The sequence below is a fragment of the Acanthochromis polyacanthus genome, chromosome 19 (genome assembly GCF_021347895.1).
Source record: "Acanthochromis polyacanthus isolate Apoly-LR-REF ecotype Palm Island chromosome 19, KAUST_Apoly_ChrSc, whole genome shotgun sequence".
Taxonomy (NCBI): Eukaryota; Metazoa; Chordata; class Actinopteri; family Pomacentridae; genus Acanthochromis; species Acanthochromis polyacanthus.
Window position 1 is genome coordinate 29635984 of NC_067131.1, and position 21988 is coordinate 29657971.

At 39.5% G+C, this 21988-nt stretch overlaps 1 protein-coding gene across 7 annotated transcripts; it reads right to left on the bottom strand.

Annotated features, from left to right (window-relative positions):
- Nucleotides 1-276: 276 nt before the first annotated feature.
- On the bottom strand, nt 277-19840 carry LOC110960018 (zinc finger protein 236-like). Of its 7 annotated transcripts, XR_007938126.1 has the most exons (8): nt 19230-19825; nt 15857-17707; nt 12670-13722; nt 11112-12164; nt 9569-10606; nt 7314-9053; nt 5772-6808; nt 2578-2676 (listed from the first exon to the last, which is right to left on the bottom strand). XR_007938126.1 is itself a non-coding variant. In XM_051939795.1 (6 exons), exons 1-6 carry the CDS (start codon nt 19336-19338, stop codon nt 2471-2473), a joined length of 5310 nt encoding a protein of 1769 aa, XP_051795755.1. In that variant the 5' UTR covers nt 19339-19835; the 3' UTR covers nt 277-2470. The 7 variants fall into 7 exon arrangements, 2 of the variants coding, with proteins under 2 accessions (XP_051795755.1, XP_051795754.1); XR_007938128.1 differs by lacking the exon at nt 11112-12164 and having other exon boundaries at nt 19230-19832; XR_007938127.1 differs by lacking the exon at nt 12670-13722 and having other exon boundaries at nt 19230-19704.
- Nucleotides 19841-21988: the final 2148 nt, after the last annotated feature.

The window sequence follows — 21988 nt, forward strand, 5'->3', positions numbered from 1 at the left end:
TCTTCAGATTTCCCTCTCCGTTAAATCTTTCATTACAAACATCACAACTAATTGGTTTCTCTCCAGTGTGAATTCTCAAGTGAGTTTTCAAGTTAGTCTTCCACAGAAGTCTTTCACCACAAATGCTACAGTTTAATGGATTGTCTCTCTCGCGGACCCTCCTGTGGCTCTTCAGATCCTTGGGTGAGAAAACCTTTTGCTACAAATGCCACAACCATACAGTTTCTCTCCTGTGTGGACTTTTATATGCTTTGTGATATGTATCTTTAGGCTAAATCTTTTTTTATTATTATTATATTTTTATTGGAAAAATTAAACAATAATACAATACTTTCAATCACAAACTACAAGTCCCAATTTTTCTTGTTTTTTTTAAACATATAACAAACAGTAACAAACCCCCCACCCACTCCCAAACAGAGCTCAATATGACCAACATACATATTAGTGGATATTTATGCAATATAAAAAGGGAACAACAGTCATAGGCATACATTCAATCAGGTAGTACCTCTAAATTAGTGAAATATGAAATAAAAGGTTGCCATTTCTGGTAAAACTTGGCTGTACATCCTCTCAATGTGTATTTAATTTTCTCAAGTTTAAAAAAAAAACATGACATCTTTAAGCCATTGGGAAAAAGAAGGCTTCCAATGCAACAATAGTAAACGTCTAGCTAGTAGGGATGTAAAAGCAATGATATCCTTTAGTGTAGAGTTAAGTGCTAACACAGGGTCAGGAATCCCGAATATAGCAATCAAAGGACATGGTTGGAGGTTTACCTCAAGGACAGTTGACATAGTAGTAAAATAACCCGTCCAAAAATCTTTTACATCAGGACAAAGAAAAAACATGTGGCTAAGATGACAAGGAGAGCCTTTGCATTTATCACACTTGTCTTCCACTTCTGGATACAGTTCAGACAGTCTGGATTTAGAGAAATGCACCCTGTATAATACCTTAAATTGAATAAGTCCAAGACGAGCACAAGACGTGGTAGATCGTACCCTCGCTAAAGCCTGTTCCCAGGACTCATCAGACAGAGCATCCCCGAGAGTATCTTGGAGCTCCTTTTGGAAAATATCAGCAATGTCTTTTCTCAACGAGGCCAGCAACTCGAGTTTAAGGGCAGCAACATCAGGGCTAGCTTGCGTCGAGGCGGCCTCTTTAGGGGCCGACAGCTCACTCGAGGACAAGGATGCGGATTGTGCACTAGGCCTCAGCTGCATCTGAATAGTATTGCGGGTTTGGGGGGCCATTTACACGAGGATGCTTGCAGGTAAAAACGTCAAAAAATATTTCAACAAAACACCCTATCGTTTATACGAGGACGGTGTTTTGGGGGTATAAAAACGCAAAAATTTGAAACCGGCCTCCAGAGTGGAAAAGTTGAAAACTCTCCGCTGTTACGTTTCCGTCTAAACAGCAAAACGCAAAACTTTGCCGAGATCTGATCACGTCACGTACGCGATTACGTCACATACGTGTGCCGGTGCTTTGGTTTGCCGGCCGGTACAAGGAAGTAAACAAAGATGTGTAATTATTTCCATCCTTCATACCTTCAAGCAACTCTGGCAGCTCTATGTACACTACAGGAGTCGTACCAACAAACATACAGAATCTGTACAGATTCCATTCATGAACATTTACCGCGGCGGAGATCCAAAAAGGGAGATAGTACGCATGTGCGTAGGACATGGTGGATTTTTATCACAGCACCACCCAGCTGCCTGGCATGCATATCCAATCAAATTCCACACACTATAGAGTCACCGTATATATGCAGATTTCCTTCAAAACCGCTCGTCTAAATGTGAAATGACAAGACGCCACTTTTGCGTTTTCTGTTAAGATGGTCCTCGTATAAACATAGCCTTAGAGTTCTTTCCAGCCATCTAATACAGTCCAGTGATACACTTCCAAATAAAAAGTATTAAGAAATAGGGCAAGATTGAATAAAGTGTACAAAAAGCACAGAAGAATAACAATTTAAACGTAAATGGCAGGAGCTTCCAAAATCTCTACCTACTCCATTAATGCTCAGCAGCGCCCGCTCTCCCCCCCCCCCCCCCCCCTTCTGTGTGGACTCTTGTGTTTCTATCAAGATTATACCGATGTCTAAATGTTTTTTTGCAAATTTTAGAACTCAAGGACTTCTCTCCAGTGTGGACGCTCATGTGTCTATTAAGGTTATACTGATATCCGAAACTTTTTTTTACATATATGACAACTAAAAAGTTTTTCTCCTGTGTGAATTGTTGTATGTGCCTGTAGATATGTGTTTTCGGTAAATCTTTGTCCACAAACATCAAAACCAAATGGTTTCTCTCCTGTGTGAAGCTTCATGTGTATTTTTAGATTATGCTGATGCTGAAGTCTTTTACCACAAACATGGCAACCAAAGGATTTATCTCCTGTGTGAGCTCTCATCTGCAGATCTACTTTTTGTTTCATTCTAAACCATTTCTTTCTAACCAAATGGATGGATGACGTTTTTGCTAAATGACACTGCATGTGTTTCTGAAGAGACATTGAAATAGTCTCCATCCTGACTGGCCCAGAACTCCTCCTGTTCCTCCTTTATGTGGAGGAACTCTGGGTCCTGCTGGCTGGAGTTCCATTCATGGGGAACTTCCTCTTTAATCACCAACAGCTGCTGAACATCTGCAGGCAGCACTGAAACACAAATGTGCATTATGAATAACTTTATGTACATCCATACAGATCCTCAGCAGTTTTAATAAATTCTTGCCAGCAGTGTATACTGTTTTAAATCAAAGTCTGGAACACAGAGAAATGTACATGCATGTTTTCAGAACTCTGTCATCTTTACAATCAGTTTTGGATACCACAGTTTTCATGAACATGAGAAATCTGCAGCAGTAAACATCTGGAGTTCATTCTGAAAGACTAAACAGTAAACAAAATTGATCACATACCGCTACCACCAGTTACCCTACAACAGGAGATGTATGACAAGTTTATCGAGAGGCAGATAATCGCACACATCAGCAGTAACGGCAGCCTCAAGCATGGGAAAATCTTCAGTTAATCTTACACAATTTAGACTTGAAGACCAGCACTAGTTGTAACTGAATGTCTGGTAAATATCCAGTTTCAAACTTATTTCATTAATTCTCAGCTGTTTTCTCCTGGAGAAACAGGACACATTAAAATTGATTATTCTCACCAGGAGTTTGGTTGATACTATCCTGTGACGGACAGGATTCAACCTCCAGTTTTTCTTCCAGTTTAGCTGGAGCTGGTGGGATGTTAAGTGACAGAGCAAAAACCTCCACATGTCTCATCAGATTTTCCTGAGGTATAAATCCTTCATCATCATCGACTGGTTTCTCTCCTGAGTGGACAGTCATGTGTTTTTTAATGTGGATTTTCCGGTTAAACCCTTTACCACACAAATTACATTTGAATGGTTTATCTCCAGTGTGGAATCTCATGTGATTCTTCAGATCTTCTGATCGTGAAAATCTTTTACTACAAAGGTCACAACTAAATGGTTTCTCTCCAGTGTGGCTGCTCATGTGTCTCTTCAGACTTTCCAGTCGTGTAAACTTACTACCACACACATCACAGCCAAATTGTTTCTCTCCTGTGTGGACACTCTTGTGTCTTTCCAGTTCCCATGGTTGTGAAAACCTTTTACTGCAAACATCACAACCATATGGTTTCTCTCCTGTGTGGACTCTTGTGTGTCTATCAAGATTATACTGACGTCTAAATATTTTTTTGCAAATTTTACAACTCAAGGGCTTCTCTCCAGTGTGAAGCTTCATGTGTGTGTTTAGATCATACTGATGGTTAAATTTTTTACCACAAACATCGCAACCAAAGGATTTCTCTCCTGTGTGGCTGCTCATGTGTCTCTTCAGACTTTCCAGTCGTGTAAACTTATTCCCACACACATCACAGCCAAATGGTTTCTCTCCTGTGTGGACAATCTTGTGTCTTTGCAGATCCCCTGCTGCTGAAAATCTTTTACTGCAAACATTACAACCATATGGTTTCTCTCCTGTGTGGACTCTTGTGTGTCTATGAAGATGACACTGACGTCTAAATAGTTTTTTGCAAATTTTACAACTCAAGGACTTCTCTACAGTGTGAAGCTTCATGTGCGTGTTTAGATAATACTGATGCTTAAATTTTTTACCACAAACATTGCAACCAAAGGATTTCTCTCCTGTGTGGACTATTGTGTGTCTATCAAGATTAGACTGACATGTAAATGTTTTTTCACAAATTTTACAACTGAAGGGTTTCTCTCCAGAGTGGACGCTCATGTGTCTATTAAGATTATACTGACGTTGGAAACCTTTTTTACATATATGACAACTAAACAGTTTTTCTCCTGTGTGAATTGTTGTATGTGCCTGTAGATATGTATTTTCGGTAAATCTTTGTCCACAAACATCACAACCAAATGGTTTCTCTCCTGTGTGAAGCTTCATGTGTATTTTTAGATTATGCTGATGCTGAAGTCTTTTACCACAAACATGGCAACCAAAGGATTTATCTCCTGTGTGAGCTCTCATCTGCAGATCTACTTTTTGTTTCATTCTAAACCATTTCTTCCTAACCAAAAGGATGGATGACCTTTTTGCTGAATGACACTGCATGTGTCTCTGAAGAGACTGCTTGTAGGTAAACTGTTTACCACACTCAGAGCAACTAAAGGGCTTTTTGTCAGTGTTACATTGCATATCACTATTTACACCTGATTCAGTTGCCCTGATCTTCTTCTTATCATTGTCGTGGTCTTCATTTTCAGGTCCAGAATCAGACAAAGGTTCCTGCCATTCATCATCATTATTAGTGCCATCGACTTCAGTCTCAGGAGACTCTGAAGACTTTCCATCAGTATTTGGTTTTATGTGACCATTTGGATCTGGGTTCTTTGCTGGTTCTGGTCCTCCACACGCCTCTCCATCACTTCCTGTTTTCATCTGTTTTGCTGAGCTGCTCATTGGAGACTCTATCTTTCTGTTGTCAACAGTTTGACTCTGATGAAGTTGTGAGGACTGAGAAATCTCTTTATCATCTCCACTTTTAAAAGCAGTGAACTGGAATCTTGTATTGTCATTCTCCTTCTGTCCATTTAAATGCTCTCCATCCTGAATGGTCAAGAACTCCTCCTGTTCCTCCTTTATGTGAAGGAACTCTGGGTCCTGCTGGCTGGAGTTCCATTCATGGGGAACCTCCTCTTTAATCACCAACAGCTGCTGAACATCTGCAGGCAGCACTGAAACACAAATGTGCATTATGAATAACTTTATGTACATCCATACAGATCCTCAGCAGTTTTAATAAATTCTTGCCAGCAGTGTATACTGTTTTAAATCAAAGTCTGGAACACAGAGAAATGTACATGCATATTTTCAGAACTCTGTCATCTTTGCAATCAGTTTTGGCTACCACAGTTTTATGAACATGACAAATCTGCAGCAGTAAACATCTGGAGTTCATTCTGAAAGACTAAACAGTAAACAAAATTGATCACATAACGCTACCACCAGTTACCCTACAACAGGAGATGTATGACAAGTTTATCGAGAGGCAGACAATCACACACATCAGCAGTAACGGCAGCCTCAAGCATGGGAAAATCTTCAGTTAATCTTACACAATTTAGACTTGAAGACCAGCACTAGTTGTAACTGAATGTCTGGTAAATATCCAGTGTCAAACTTATTTCATTAGTTCTCAGCTGTTTTTTTCCTGGAGAAACAGGAAACATTAAAATTGATTATTCTCACCAGGAGTTTGGTTGATACTATCCTGTGACTGAAGGGATGCAACCTCCAGTTTTTCTTCCAGTTTAGCTGGAGCTGGTGGGATGTTAAGTGACAGAGCAAAAACCTCCACATGTCTCATCAGATTTTCCTGAGGTATAAATCCTTCATCATCATCGACTGGTTTCTCTCCTGAGTGGACAGTCATGTGTTTTTAATGTGGATTTTCCGGTTAAACCCTTTACCACACAAATTACATTTGAATGGTTTCTCTCCAGTGTGGCATCTCATGTGAGTCTTCAGATCCTCTGGTCGTGAAAATCTTTTACTACAAAGGTCACAACTAAATGGTTTCTCTCCAGTGTGAACTCTTTTGTGTCTATTAAGATTATAATGGCGTGTAAATTTTTGGCCACAAACATCACAGTCATATTGTCTCACTCCTGTGTGGTCTGTCATCTGTGAATCAACATTTTGTCCCACTTTCAAACATTTCTTACTCACTGAACAGCTGGAAGAGCAGCCAAAGGTTTTTTTGTCAGTGTTAGATACCACATCAGTATTTGCACCTGACTCAGGTGCTCTGGTCTTCTTCCAGTCATTGTCATGGTCTTCAGGTGCATGTTCCTGCCAATAATCCTCATCATCATTATTACTGACTTCAGTCCTAGATGAGTCTGAAAACTTTCCATCAGTACTTGGTTGTAAATGACTATTTGGATCTGAGTTCCTGGCTGGTTCTGGTAGTCCATAGTCACCTCCATCACTTTCTGGTTTCAGTTGTTCAGTTGAGCTGCTGATCGGAGGCTCTGTCTCGCTGTTGTCTTCATTTTGGCTCTGATAAAGCTGTGAGGACTGAGGTTTCTCTTCATCATCTTCACTTTTCACAGGAACAGCAGTGATATCAAGCTCCTCCTGCCCATTAAGCTGCTCTCTCTCTCGACTGGTCCACAGTTCTTCTTGTTCCTCCTTCATGCAAAGGGGCTCTATGTCCTGTCGGTCCAGACTGGGACCCAATTCACGGGGAACTTCGTCTTTAATCACCAATAGTTGCTGGACATCTGTAGGAAACATTGAAATACATATGTAAATTATGGACAATTGTGACCTTAAATGTAGTCACGCAGATCCTCTGCAGTTGTAACCTACAGTAATATATTACAAAGAACTGACTGAACTATAGCTGAAAGCAATAAAACCATTGAAGACCAACAACATTCACTGAAGTTCTGATAAAACAAGTGTGCAGCAGTTGGTAGTAAAGTGAATGACTGAACTGCTAAGAGAACTATGAGATGTGCAGATGGTGTTCTGTGAACTCTTGCAGTGACTACAGAGTTACATTTCTAGTTAAGCCCATTGTTGACTTTGAAGAGTTGTGTCTGATGTGAGTTTTGTATGCACTATATTATGACATTCTCCAACTTGACATGTTCCTGTATGGCAACGAAGTGTGATAAGGTAATGAAGGAAAAATAACTATAATATGTAAAATGTCAGCATCTATCCATACCGGAACATATTTCTACTGACGACACATTCTTCATAAAGTCTGGTTATTCTTACCAGGGGTTTGGTTGATAACATCATTCTGTGGCTGATGGGAGCCCAGAAGTTTGGTCTCCAGTTTTTCATCCACCTTAACTCGAGTTAGTGGGATGCTAAGGGACAGGACGACAGACCCAACTTGTGTTTTCAGATTTTCCAGAGATGGAACTTTTTTCCCGCAGTCAACTGGTTTTTCTCCTGTGTGGCTGCTCACGTGTCTCTTCAGACGTTCCAGTCGTGTAAACTTATTCCCACACACATCACAACCAAATGGTTTCTCTCCTGAATGGACAAATGCGTGTCTCTCAAGATGCTCCTTTCGATTAAATCTTTTTCCACAAACACCACAATCAAATGGCTTCTCTCCAGTGTGGATTCTCATGTGAGTTTTAAAGCCTGTCTTCAACACAAATCTTTTACCACAAACACTACAGCTAAATGGTTTCTCTCCTGTGTGGACACTCTTGTGTCTTTCCAGATCCCCTGGTTGTGAAAATCTTTTACTGCAAACATCACAACCATATGGTTTCTCTCCTGTGTGGACTCTTGTGTGTCTATCAAGATTATACCGATGTGTAAATGTTTTTTTGCAAATTTTACAACTCAAGGACTTCTCTCCAGTGTGAAGCTTCATGTGTGTGTTTAGATAATACTGATGCTTAAATTTTTTACCACAAACATTGCAACCAAAGGATTTCTCTCCTGTGTGGACTCTTGTGTGTCTATCAAGATTAGACTGATATCTAAATGTTTTTTTACAAATTTTACAACTGAAGGGTTTCTCTCCAGAGTGGGCGCTCATGTGTCTATTAAGATTATACTGATCTCGGAAACCTTTTTTACATATGTGACAACTAAACAGTTTTTCTCCTGTGTGAATTGTCGTATGTGTCTGCAGATATGTGTTTCGGGTAAATCTTTGTCCACAAACATCAAAACCAAATGGTTTCTCTCTTGTGTGAAGCTTCATGTGTATTTTTAGATTATGTTGATGCTGAAGTCTTTTACCACAAACATGACAACCAAAGGATTTATCTCCTATGTGAGCTCTCATCTGCAGATCTTTTTGTTTCATTCTAAACCATTTCTTCCAAACCAAAAAGATGGATGACCTTTTTGCTGAATGACACTGCATGTGTCTCTGTAGAGACTGCTTGTAGGTAAACTGTTTACCACACTCAGAGCAACTAAAGGGCTTTTTGTCAGTGTTACATTGCACATCACTATTTACACCTGATTCAGTTGCCCTGATCTTTTTCTTATCATTGTCGTGGTCTTCGGTTTCAGGTCCAGAATCAGACAAAGGCTCCTGCCACTCATCATCATTATTAGTGCCATCGACTTCAGTCTCAGGAGACGCTGAAGACTTTCCATCAGTATTTGGTTTTATGTGACCATTTGGATCTGGGTTCTTTGCTGGTTCTGGTCTTCCACACGCCTCTCCATCACTTCCTGTTTTCATCTGTTTTGCTGAGCTGCTCATTGGAGACTCTATCTTTCTGTTGTCAACAGTTTGACTCTGATGAAGTTGTGAGGACTGAGAAATCTCTTTATCATCTCCACTTTTAAAAGCAGTGAACTGGAATCTTGTATTGTCATTCTCCTTCTGTCCATTTAAATGCTCTCCACCCTGACTGGCCCAGAACTCCTCCTGTTCCTCCTTTATGTGGAGGAACTCTGGGTCCTGCTGTCTGGAGTTCCATTCATGGGGAACTTCCTCTTTAATCACCAACAGCTGCTGAACATCTGCAGGCAGCACTGAAACACAAATGTGCATTATGAATAACTTTATGTACATCCATACAGATCCTCAGCAGTTTTAATAAATTCTTGCCAGCAGTGTATACTGTTTTAAATCAAAGTCTGGAACACAGAGAAATGTGCATGCATGTTTTCAGAACTCTGTCATCTTTGCAATCAGTTTTGGCTACCACAGTTTTTATGAACATGACAAATCTGCAGCAGTAAACATCTGGAGTTCATTCTGAAAGACTAAACAGTAAACAAAATTGATCACATAACGCTACCACCAGTTACCCTACAACAGGAGATGTATGACAAGTTTATCGAGAGGCAGACAATCACACACATCAGCAGTAACGGCAGCCTCAAGCATGGGAAAATCTTCAGTTAATCTTACACAATTTAGACTTGAAGACCAGCACTAGTTGTAACTGAATGTCTGGTAAATATCCAGTGTCAAACTTATTTCATTAGTTCTCAGCTGTTTTTTTCCTGGAGAAACAGGAAACATTAAAATTGATTATTCTCACCAGGAGTTTGGTTGATACTATCCTGTGACTGAAGGGATGCAACCTCCAGTTTTTCTTCCAGTTTAGCTGGAGCTGGTGGGATGTTAAGTGACAGAGCAAAAACCTCCACATGTCTCATCAGATTTTCCTGAGGTATAAATCCTTCATCATCATCGACTGGTTTCTCTCCTGAGTGGACAGTCATGTGTTTTTTAATGTGGATTTTCCGGTTAAACCCTTTACCACACAAATTACATTTGAATGGTTTCTCTCCAGTGTGGCGTCTCATGTGAGTCTTCAGATCCTCTGGTCGTGAAAATCTTTTACTACAAAGGTCACAACCAAATGGTTTCTTTCCAGTGTGAACTTTTTTGTGTCTATTAAGATTATAATGGCGTGTAAATTTTTGGCCACAAACATCACAGTCATATTGTCTCACTCCTGTGTAGTCTGTCATCTGTGAATCAACATTTTGTCCCATTTTCAAACATTTCTGACTAACTGAACAGCTGGAAGAGCAGCCAAAGGTTTTTTTGTCAGTGTTAGATAACACATCAGTATTTGCAACTGACTCAGGTGCTCTGGTCTTCTTCCAGTCATTGTCATGGTCTTCAGGTGCATGTTCCTGCCAATAATCCTCATCATCATTATTACTGACTTCAGTCCTAGATGAGTCTGAAAACTTTCCATCAGTACTTGGTTGTAAATGACTATTTGGATCTGAGTTCCTGGCTGGTTCTGGTAGTCCATAGTCACCTCCATCACTTTCTGGTTTCAGTTGTTCAGTTGAGCTGCTGATCGGAGGCTCTGTCTCGCTGTTGTCTTCATTTTGGCTCTGATAAAGCTGTGAGGACTGAGGTTTCTCTTCATCATCTTCACTTTTCACAGGAACAGCAGTGATATCAAGCTCCTCCTGCCCATTAAGCTGCTCTCTCTCTCGACTGGTCCACAGTTCTTCTTGTTCCTCCTTTATGCAAAGGGGCTCTATGTCCTGTCGGTCCAGACTGGGACCCAATCCATGGGGAACTTCGTCTTTAATCACCAATAGTTGCTGGACATCTGTAGGAAACATTGAAATACATATGTAAATTATGGACAATTGTGACCTTAAATGTAGTCACGCAGACCCTCTGCAGTTGTAACCTACAGTAATATATTACAAAGAACTGACTGAACTATAGCTGAAAGCAATAAAACCATTGAAGACCAACAACATTCACTGAAGTTCTGATAAAACAAGTGTCCAGCAGTTGATAGTAAAGTGAATGACTGAACTGCTAAGAGAACTATGAGATGTGCAGATGGTGTTCTGTGAACTCTTGCAGTGACTACAGAATTACATTTCTAGTTAAGCCCATTGTTGACTTTGAAGAGTTTTGTCTGATGTGACTTGTGTATGCACTATATTATGACATTCTCCAACTTGACATGTTCCTGTATGGCAACAAAGTGTGATATGGTAATGAAGGAAAAATAACTATAATATGTAAAATATCAGCATCTATCCATACCGGAACATATTTCTACTGACGACACATTCTTCATAAAGTCTGGTTATTCTTACCAGGGGTTTGGTTGATAACATCATTCTGTGGCTGATGGGAGTCCAGAAGTAAGGTCTCCAGTTTTTCATCCACCTTAACTCGAGTTAGTGGGATGCTAAGGGACAGGACGACAGACCCAACTTGTGTTTTCAGATTTTCCAGAGATGGAACTTTTCTACCACAATCAAATGGCTCCTCTCCTGTGTGGCTGCTCATGTGTCTCTTCAGACTTTCCAGTCGTGCAAACCTATTCCCACACACATCACAGCTAAATGGTTTCTCTCCTGTGTGGACACGCTTATGTCTTTCCAAATCCCCTGGTTGTGAAAATTTTTTACTGCAAACATCACAACCAAATGGTTTCTCTCCTGTGTGAACTCTTTTGTGTCTATTAAGATTATAATGGCATGTTAATTTTTGGCCACAAACATCACAGTCATACTGTCTCACTCCTGTGTGGTCTGTCATCTGTGAATCAACACTTTGTCCCACTTTCAAGCATTTCTTACTAACTGAACAGCTGGAAGAGCAGCCAAAGGTTGTTTTGTCAGTGTTAGATACCACATCAGTATTTGCACCTGACTCAGGTGCTCTGGTCTTCTTCCAGTCATTGTCATGGTCTTCAGGCACAGGTTCCTGCCAATAATCCTCATCATCATCATTATTACTGACTTCAGTCCTAGATGAGTCTGAAAACTTTCCATCAGTACTTGGTTGTAAATGACTATTTGGATCTGAGTTCCTGGCTGGTTCTGGTAGTCCATAGTCACCTCCATCACTTTCTGGTTTCAGTTGTTCAGTTGAGCTGCTGATCGGAGGCTCTGTCTCGCTGTTGTCTTCATTTTGGCTCTGATAAAGCTGTGAGGACTGAGGTTTCTCTTCATCATCTTCACTTTTCACAGGAACAGCAGTGATATCAAGCTCCTCCTGCCCATTAAGCTGCTCTCTCTCTCGACTGGTCCACAGTTCTTCTTGTTCCTCCTTTATGCAAAGGTTCTCTATGTCCTGTCGGTCCAGACTGGGACCCAATTCATGGGGAACTTCGTCTTTAATCACCAATAATTGCTGGACATCTGTAGGAAACATTGAAATACATATGTAAATTATGGACAATTGTGACCTTAAATGTAGTCACACAGATCTTCTGCGGTTGTAACCTACAGTAATATATTACAAAGAACTGACTGAACTATAGCTGAAAGCAATAAAATCATTGAAGACCAACAACATTCACTGAAGTTCTGGTAAAACAAGTGTGCAGCAGTTGGTAGTAAAGTGAATGACTGAACTGCTAAGAGAACTATGAGATGTGCAGATGGTGTTCTGTGAACTCTTGCAGTGACTACAGAGTTACATTTCTAGTTAAGCCCATTGTTGACTTTGAAGAGTTGTGTCTGATGTGACTTGTGTATGCACTATATTATGACATTCTCCAACTTGACATGTTCCTGTATGGCAACGAAGTGTGATAAGGTAATGAAGGAAAAATAACTATAATATGTAAAATATCAGCATCTATCCATACCTGAACATATTTCTACTGATGACACATTCTTCATAAAGTCTGGATATTCTTACCAGGGGTTTGGTTGATAGCATCATTCTGTGGCTGATGGGAGCCCAGAAGTTTGGTCTCCAGTTTTTCATCCACTTTAACTCGAGTTAGTGGGATGCTAAGGGACAGGATGACAGACCCCACTTGTGTTTTCAGATTTTCCAGAGATGGAACTTTTTTCCCGCAGTCAACTGGTTTCTCTCCTGAGTGGCTGCTCATGTGTCTCTTCAGACTTTCCAGTCGTGCAAACTTATTCCCACACACATCACAGCTAAATGGTTTCTCTCCTGTGTGGACACTCTTATGTCTTTCCAGATCCCCTGGTTGTGAAAATCTTTTACTGCAAACATCACAACCAAATGGTTTCTCTCCAGTGTGAACTCTTTTGTGTCTATTAAGATTATAATGGCGTGTAAATTTTTGGCCACAAACATCACAGTCATATTGTCTCACTGCTGTGTGGTCTGTCATCTGTGAACCAACATTTTGTCCCACTTTCAAGCATTTCTTACTAACTGAACAGCTGGAAGAGCAGCCAAAGGTTGTTTTGTCAGTGTTAGATACCACATCAGTATTTGCACCTGACTCAGGTGTTCTGGTCTTCTTCCAGTCATTGTCATGGTCTTCAGGCACAGGTTCCTGCCAATAATCCTCATCATCATCATTATTACTGACTTCAGTCCTAGATGAGTCTGAAAACTTTTCATCAGTACTTGGTTGTAAATGACTATTTGGATCTGAGTTCCTGGCTGGTTCTGGTAGTCCATAGTCACCTCCATCATTTTCTGTTTTCAATTGTTCAGTTGAGCTGCTGATCGGAGGCTCTGTCTCGCTGTTGTCTTCATTTTGGCTCTGATAAAGCTGTGAGGACTGAGGTTTCTCTTCATCATCTTCACTTTTCACAGAAACAGCAGTGATATCAAGCTCCTCCTGCCCATTAAGCTGCTCTCTCTCTCGACTGGTCCACAGTTCTTCTTGTTCCTCCTTTATGCAAAGGGGCTCTATGTCCTGTCGGTCCAGACTGGGACCCAATTCATGCGGAACTTCGTCTTTAATCACCAGTAGTTGCTGGACATCTGTAGGAAACATTGAAATACATATGTAAATTATGGACAATTGTGACCTTAAATGTAGTCACACAGATCCTCTGCAGTTGTAACATACAGTAATATACAGTGGGTACTGAAAGTATTCAGACCCCTTGAAATTTTTCACTCTGTGTCATTGCAGCCATTTGCCAAAATCAAAAAAGTTCATTTTATTTCTTATTAATGTACACTCAGCACCACATCTTGACAGAAAAAAAAACAGAAATGTAGAATTTTTTGTAAATTTATTAAAAAAGAAAAACTGAAATATCACATGGTCATAAGTATTCAGACCCTTTGCAGCGATATTCATATTTAACTCACATGCTGTCCATTTCTTCTGATCCTCCTCCAGATGGTTCTGCTTCTTTATTGGAGTCCAGCTGTGTTTAATTAAACTGACTGGACTTGATTAGGAAAGGCACACACCTGTCTATATAAGACCTTGCAGCTCACAGTGCATGTCAGAGCAAATGAGAATCATGAGGTCGAAGGAACTGCCCAAGGAGCTCAGAGACAGAATTGTGGCTAGGCACAGATCTGGCCGAGGTTACAAAAGAATTTCTGCAGCACTCAAGGTTCCTCAGAGCACAGTGGCCTCCATAATCCTCAAATGGAAGAAGTTTGGGACGACCACAACTCTTCCTAGATCTGGCCGTCCAGCCAAACTGAGCAATGGTGGGAGAAGAGCCTTGGTGAGAGAGGTAAAGAAGAACCCAAAGATCACTGTGGCTGAGCTCCAGAGATGCAGACGGGAGATAGGAGAAAGTTCCACAAAGTCAACTATCACTGCAGCCCTCCACCAGTTGGGGCTTTATGGCAGTGGCCCAATGGAAGCCTCAGTGCAAAACACATGAAAGCCCGTATAGAGTTTGCCAAAAAACACATGAAAGACTCCCAGATTGTGAGAAATAAGATTCTCTGGTCTGATGAGACCAAGATTGAACTTTTTGGTGTTAATTCTAAGCGCTATGTGTGGAGAAAACCAGGCACTGGTCATCACCTGCCCAATACAATCCCTACAGTAAAACATGGTGGAGGGAGCATCATGTTGTGGGGGTGTTTTTCAGCTGCAGGGACAGGACGACTGGTTGCAATTGAAGGAAGGATGAATGCGGCCAAGTACAGAGATATCCTGGAGGAAAACCTTTTCCAGAGTTCTCAGGACCTCAGACTGAGCCAAAGGTTCACCTTTCAACAGGACAATGACCCTAAGCACACAGCTAAAATAACAGAGGAGTGGCTTCAGAACAACTTTGTGAGCGTTCTTGGCTGGCCCAGCCAGGGCCCTGACCTAAACCCAATTGAGCATCTCTGGAGAGACCTCAAAATGGCTGTCCACCAACATTCACCATCCAACCTGACAGAACTGGAGAGGATCTGCAAGGAAGAATGGCAGAGGATCCCCAAATCCAGGTGTGAAAAACTTGTTGCGTCATTCCCAAGAAGACTCATGGCTGTACTAGCTGAAAAGGGTGCTTCTACTCAATACTGAGCACAGGGTCTGAATACTTATGACCATGTGATATTTCAGTTTTTCTTTTTTAATAAATTTGCAAAGAATTTCTACATTTCAGTTTTTTTCTGTCAAGATGGGGTGCTGAGTATACAATAATGAGAAATAAAATGAACTTTTTTGATTTTGGTAAATGGCTGCAATGACACAGAGAGTGAAAAATTTCAAGGGGTCTGAATACTTTCCGTACCCACTGTATTACAAAGAACTGACTGAACTATAGCTGAAAGCAATAAAATCATTGAAGACCAACAACATTCACTGAAGTTCTGATAAAACAAGTGTGCAGCAGTTGGTAGTAAAGTGAATGACTGAACTGCTAAGAGAACTATGAGATGTGCAGATGGTGTTCTGTGAACTCTTGCAGTGACTACAGAGTTACATTTCTAGTTAAGCCCATTGTTGACTTTGAAGAGTTGTGTCTGATGTGACTTGTGTATGCACTATATTATGACATTCTCCAACTTGACATGTTCCTGTATGGCAACAAAGTGTGATATGGTAATGAAGGAAAAATAACTATAATATGTAAAATATCAGCGTCTATCCATACCGGAACATATTTCTACTGACGACACATTCTTCATAAAGTCTGGTTATTCTTACCAGGGGTTTGGTTGATAACATCATTCTGTGGCTGATGGGAGCCCAGAAGTTTGGTCTCCAGTTTTTCATCCACCTTAACTCGAGTTAGTGGGATGCTAAGGGACAGGACGACAGACCCCACTTGTGTTTTCTGATTTTCCTGAGATGGAACTTTTTTCCCGCAATCAACTGGTTTCTCTCCTGTGTGGCTGCTCATGTGTCTCTTCAGACTTTCCAGTCGTGTAAACTTATTCCCACACACATCACAGCCAAATGGTTTCTCTCCTGAATGGACAAACATGTGTCTCTCAAGATGCGCCTTTCGATTAAATCTTTGTCCACAAACGTCACAGCCAAATGGTCTCTCCTCTGCATGGACTTTCATATGTTTCTTAAGATGTATCTTCTGATTAAATCTTTTTCCACAAACACCACAATCAAACGGCTTCTCTCCAGTGTGGATTCTCATGTGAGTTTTAAAGCTTGTCTTCCCCATAAATCTTTTACCACAAACACTACAATTAAATGGTTTCTCTCCTGTGTGGACTCTTGTATGTGTCTTGAAATGTACCTTCTGACTAAATCTTTTACCACAAACATTGCAAGTGAATGGCTTTTCTCCAGTGTGCATTCTCATGTGAGTCTTAAAACTTGTCTCCCACATAAATGTTTTACCACAAGTCGTACATTCGAAAGGTTTTTCTCCTGTGTGGACTCTTGTGTGTATCTTTAGATCCACTTCCCGTGGAAATCTTTTACCACAAGCATCACAACCAAATGAATCCTCTTCTGTGTGGACTCTCATGTGAGTCTCATAATACACTTTCCACATAAATCTTTTACCACAAACATCACAGCCGAATGGTTTCTCTCCTGTGTGAACTCTCATGTGTCTCTTAATATGGATTTTCTGGTTGAATCTTTTACCACAAACATCACAGCCAAATGGTTTTTCTCCTGTGTGGATTCGAGTGTGAGTCTTCAGCTCCTCTGGCCGTGAAAATTTTTTACTACAAACGTCACAACTAAATGGTTTCTCTCCTGTGTGGACTTTTTTGTGTCGATTAAGGTTACATTGACGAGTAAAGCTTTTACCACAAACATCACAAACAAATGGTCTTTCTCCTTTCTGTGCACTCGTCTGTGATTCTACATTTTGCTTCATTCTACAGGTTTTCTCATTAGCTGAATGTCTGGAAGACTTTTCTCCTGAATGAGCTACCATGTGTCTCTGAAGAGAACGCTTGTGAAGAAATTGTTTGTCACACTCGGAGCAGCTAAAGAGTTTTTTGTCAGTCTCACATCCTGCATTACTATTTACACCTGATTCAGGTGATCTGGTTTCCTTCCAATCACTGTCACTGTCTTCAGTGTCAGATTCAGAATCTGACAAAGGTTCCTGCCACTCGTCGTCCTGCAGCTCCTCCTTATCATCATCGTCATCATTAATGACACTACTCTCAGAAGAGTCTGAAGATTTTCCATTAGTATTTAGTTGTGAATTATTGTTTGGATCTCGGTTTTCGGCTGGTTTTGGTTTTCCACACCCCTCTCCATCACGTTCCGTTATCATCTGTGTAGCTGAGCTGCTTATTGCCTCATTGATGTCTTCATATTGGCTCTGATGAAGTGGTGAGGACTGGGGTTTCTCTTCATCATTTTCACTCTTCACAACAACAGCAGTGAATGTTAACCTGTTGATATCAGTGTCTTTCTGCCCATTAAGCTGCTCTCCCTCCTGACTGGCCCAGAGTTCCTCCTGTTCCTCCTTTATGTGGAGGGTATCTAGGTCCTCCTGGTTTGGACTGGAGCTCCATTCATCAGGAACCTCTTCTTTAATTACCAACAGCTGTTGGACATCTGGAGGAGACACTGAAACACACATAGACAACTGTGACTTTATGTGTATCCATACAAATCTTCAGGAGTTGTAGTTTTATTTAAAATACTATTTAATCGTTGGTGGCCCAGCACTTATAAAACTAGCTAATAAAGGAAACAAAACAACAACTATGGGGTGGTAATATCTGGCAAGGTTATGATTCAGTTTCTATTAGATTCTCAAATGAAAACAGCATTTTGATGTGCTAAAACCAGGGTAAACATATTATCCAAAAATCATGTGGTAAAAAGGCAGCCAACGTAGAGACTGGCTTGATTTATAATAGATGACTTGTCTGTATTTCCAGCTCTTACAGCAAAAATAATTTCCATCAATAACATCTACTGTAAGCACACATTTAGATTTGTTCAGTTTTTGATCACGTTTTTATTTTTCCATTATTGGTTAAATTCATCATTTTATAAAGTGCATACAAATGAGTCTGAATACTATCTGAAACATCTGTCAGTACTCAGAAATTTATATACCAGTGTTGGAAAAAATTACCATCAGATCAGGTGATTTTGGCTCCTCTAGGAGGGTAAAGAAATCAACAGGAGCTTGTGCAATGTTGGATTGGTGTCTGTTCGACTGCAAGGATTGCATCTTCTATAATGAAGATTATTCACCAACTTGTTAAAATCACATTTCACAGTATTGCGGCTTCCCCTTACTAAGCCTCGTAGAGTGTGAGGTCAGGTCCTGGGTTTGTTTGTTTTATTTCATTCGTTTGTAAAATTTTTTTTTTTTAAATGTTTCATGTAAATACAACAGTCACCAAACACGAATGAAAGGCAGCAGAAAGAAGACAAGTCTTATTATGTCTGCCCCTTTATCCCCAGAAATCAATTACAAAAAAGTTAACTTAAAAACAACAACAAAGAAACATGAATATATATATGCACGCATATACATACATGTACACACACATACACATATATACACCCACACATACCTATAATACAATAAAATAAAATAGCTGCTGGCCAACACAGACAGTGCCATACCATTTAGTTCTCCAGTTACAATTAAATTAGTACTTTTCACAACAACAACAAAAATGACAATCAAATGTAACTAATATATTTCATTATATTTCTTTACCATACTGTAATAAACAATACAGTGGTCTCTTATGGCATTTTTTAAAACTATTTCAGTTGTGAAAGTTCCTAAAATATTTTTTTAATAATGAAGTATTGCTTACAGTTCTCACGTCAGCTTGATAACGTGGATAAATGTTAATGCTGACAACGGGAACAAATGGTTTGTTGACTTTTTAACAGGCACGGACGCAGCCCCCTATAATCTCCACCTACCATTATAACGGAGAAGGGTACGTCTACAGACACATACTATTGTTATAACGGCAGCTTCACGCACCAGTTAATCTGACACCAGCTCAACTGTACACCGGAGCCAATTTAAACTGAACGTCTGTTAAATATCCAGCTTTAATCGGATCCCAGCAGCAGATTCCAGCTAGTTACTTTAACATCTAAATCTTCTCACCAGCGGTTTGCTTCAGAACGACGTCCTGCGGCTGATGGAGGCGTTTCTTCTGCACTTTTTCCTCCAAACACACATTTCCAGTCCGCTGCTGCTGAACATATTCGTTCATGTTGTTCCTTTTTTACTCTTTAACGGAATCGATCACCTCCAATGTCCGTAAAACAGCAGCAGGTTAGATTTCTGTCCGTCTCTATCAATGGATGTAAAACAGCAGCTGGGACAGTTTTTCCCCTTTTTCCTTCTTCTTCTTCTTCTTATACATTTCCGACAGGCTGGATGCCTTGCGGCACATTGCTGCCTCTCACAGGTCAGGGTGAGAATGCAGAATTCAGACCATTCCTACTTCCAAAGATGTAATTCTGTGGAGTTAACAAAATGAAGGACTGCGTTCACCGTCCTCGCCTGGTTCTCTCTGGGATTAAGGAGACTCCTCGTTGTAATTGATTCCTTTCCCTCGTGTGACAACTTGGCATATAACAGGACAGTTTTTGATCAGGCGTCTACACGGACACCTTCAGGCTTCTCTCAGAGCTGCAGGTCCTCAGAGAGGCCGCTTGATGGCAGTAAAAATGCTAAAATAAAACAAACTGTTGATTCTTCACAAGTAAAATGTACACATCACAGCAAGTAGAAAAAATGGATAAAAGTAAAATAATTAAATAAATAAAAGAATGAATATACAAATAAATAAAATAAAAGAATAAATAAATAAATCGTAAAATAAATAAATAAATACATTAAATCAATTAAAGCATAATATATGAATAAATAGTAAAATAAATAAATAAAGAATGTATGTATGTATGTATGAATAAATAATTTAATTACTCAATCAACGAACAAACAAACAAGCAAATGAACTAATTAACTAATCAATTAATTAAATAAATGTTAACAGGCAATAAATATAAAATTAGGTCAAAATTGTTGTTTTCTTTAAATAGTAAAGATAATAATAATAAAAATATGTACATCAAGTAATCCTGAATCCACCAGAATCAAAGCACCCCTCCAATATGTTTATTATTGCTTCTATTTTTACACAGTTCTAAGACTTTTCAATATTTTTTATTGTAAATAACAGAAGTTTTGCACAATAGTTTCCTTATTTTTCTTAAATGCTATCTATCTATCTATCTATCTATCTATCTATCTATCTATAGCAATTTTTTAGACTTAATTCACTGTTTTACAAATCATTCAGAGGACCTATTATTTGTCCATTTCAAAGGAAAAACAGACAAATGTTAGAATGAACTACAAATAAACATTTAATTTCCTAGGAGCACCGTGCCGAATTCAACAGACAGCAAACACATTACATATAAGAAACTCTAAATAAACCTCACAAAAAGAACATAAGCTATGACTAATTGAATATATGTTTAGATATGTTTCTATATATTTAGTAAATCTAATAAATACATTTGCTGATAGACATAGAGATCTTTCTGAAAACTATTTACATTAAAGATAATCTACCTTGGTTTCACACAATATGTACGATACACCCTGTGTATGATAGCATGTGCTAGTTCCGGTTGAAAAACTCCGGGTGCTACAGTTACTTCCGGTCCCGCTTACACCGCTGTCAAAATGGAAGAAGCCAGCAGTACACTTTACTTTTCCAGATGCCTAGGCAATTTGCCTAAAATTTCTGTTGACGATGTTTATCGTCTCGTTGATGATTTTTCGTCAGCTCTTCAAAGCAAACGGGAAAAGGGATTCAAATTTTATATATCCCAGTACATATATAACTTTGAAGGTAAGTGGCATCGTATCCTGCATAACTAGCGCTAGCTTAACTGTAGGGCTTGCCAAACATGTACCCTATCATTTTATTTTCTAGTATTTATACATTACTATTTTTTTGCTTAGTTAGCTACTAGAATCCACTTTACACATTAGTCTTTGCTACTTAGTCGAGTTCAGCAAGACATTTTATATTTGTAGTTTTGTTTGAACAAAATGACAAATGCTTGGATTTCCTCTATATTTGATTAGGTGTCAAAACGGAATAACAAATGATTGAAGAGTTCATGGATTGTTGTTATAGTTTATCAGATATTTTCTGTTTGATCAGTGACTATGCACTAATATTCCCGATCCTCAGCTCAGTGTGAAACATTTTTTTCGTCTAATTTTGGCAATCCACTGAGCCTGCAAATGCCGGTCTTTTGGAAAACGGTGAAGGCTTATAGAACTGTTATAAACACCAGAAGCCGAACATAATGGTACACTACAGTACCTCCCCTATCGACCTTGAACATGCTGAAATCTGATTTTTTGTTTTGCCGAGAAAACAGTGTTTTTCTTTTTTGATTCCATGTTATCCATGGTGCGAAATAGCCTCCGGAAGGACCTGTAAGCCCTCCCGGTCAGAACCCGGAAGTTAGCATTTTGACGTGCACAGGGTCTATTGTACCTTAAAAGTTCTGTAGAATGACACGTTACATGATGATGTTGCCCCTGAAAGGTTTTAAATAAAAATAATAATAAAAAAGTTTCAATTTATATCATTACACTAAACTGCTTTAATGACAACGATGTGATAAAACACAGTTCATGTTTCTGTAAATTCTTAGGATAATAAAATGATATATTTCAATCTGGTGCAACATGAACACATTCTGTACGTTATCAATAATTTGTCAATTTAAAAATGTCTGAACAACATTAATTTCTCTACATGTACTAGAATCTGTGCAATATACACCACCTGACTGGTGGTGTATATTGCACGTTTGGTCATACCTTCT

Coding starts and splice junctions, on each gene's coding strand:
- LOC110960018 (XM_051939794.1), bottom strand. CDS start 19,338: ATGAACGAATATGTTCAGCAGCAGCGGACTGGAAATGTGTGTTTGGAG. Junction 17,708..19,229: donor CGTTCTGAAGCAAACCGCTG/GTGAGAAGATTT, acceptor TGTGTGTTTCAG/TGTCTCCTCCAGATGTCCAA. Junction 13,723..15,856: donor TGTTATCAACCAAACCCCTG/GTAAGAATAACC, acceptor TGTTTCCTACAG/ATGTCCAGCAACTACTGGTG.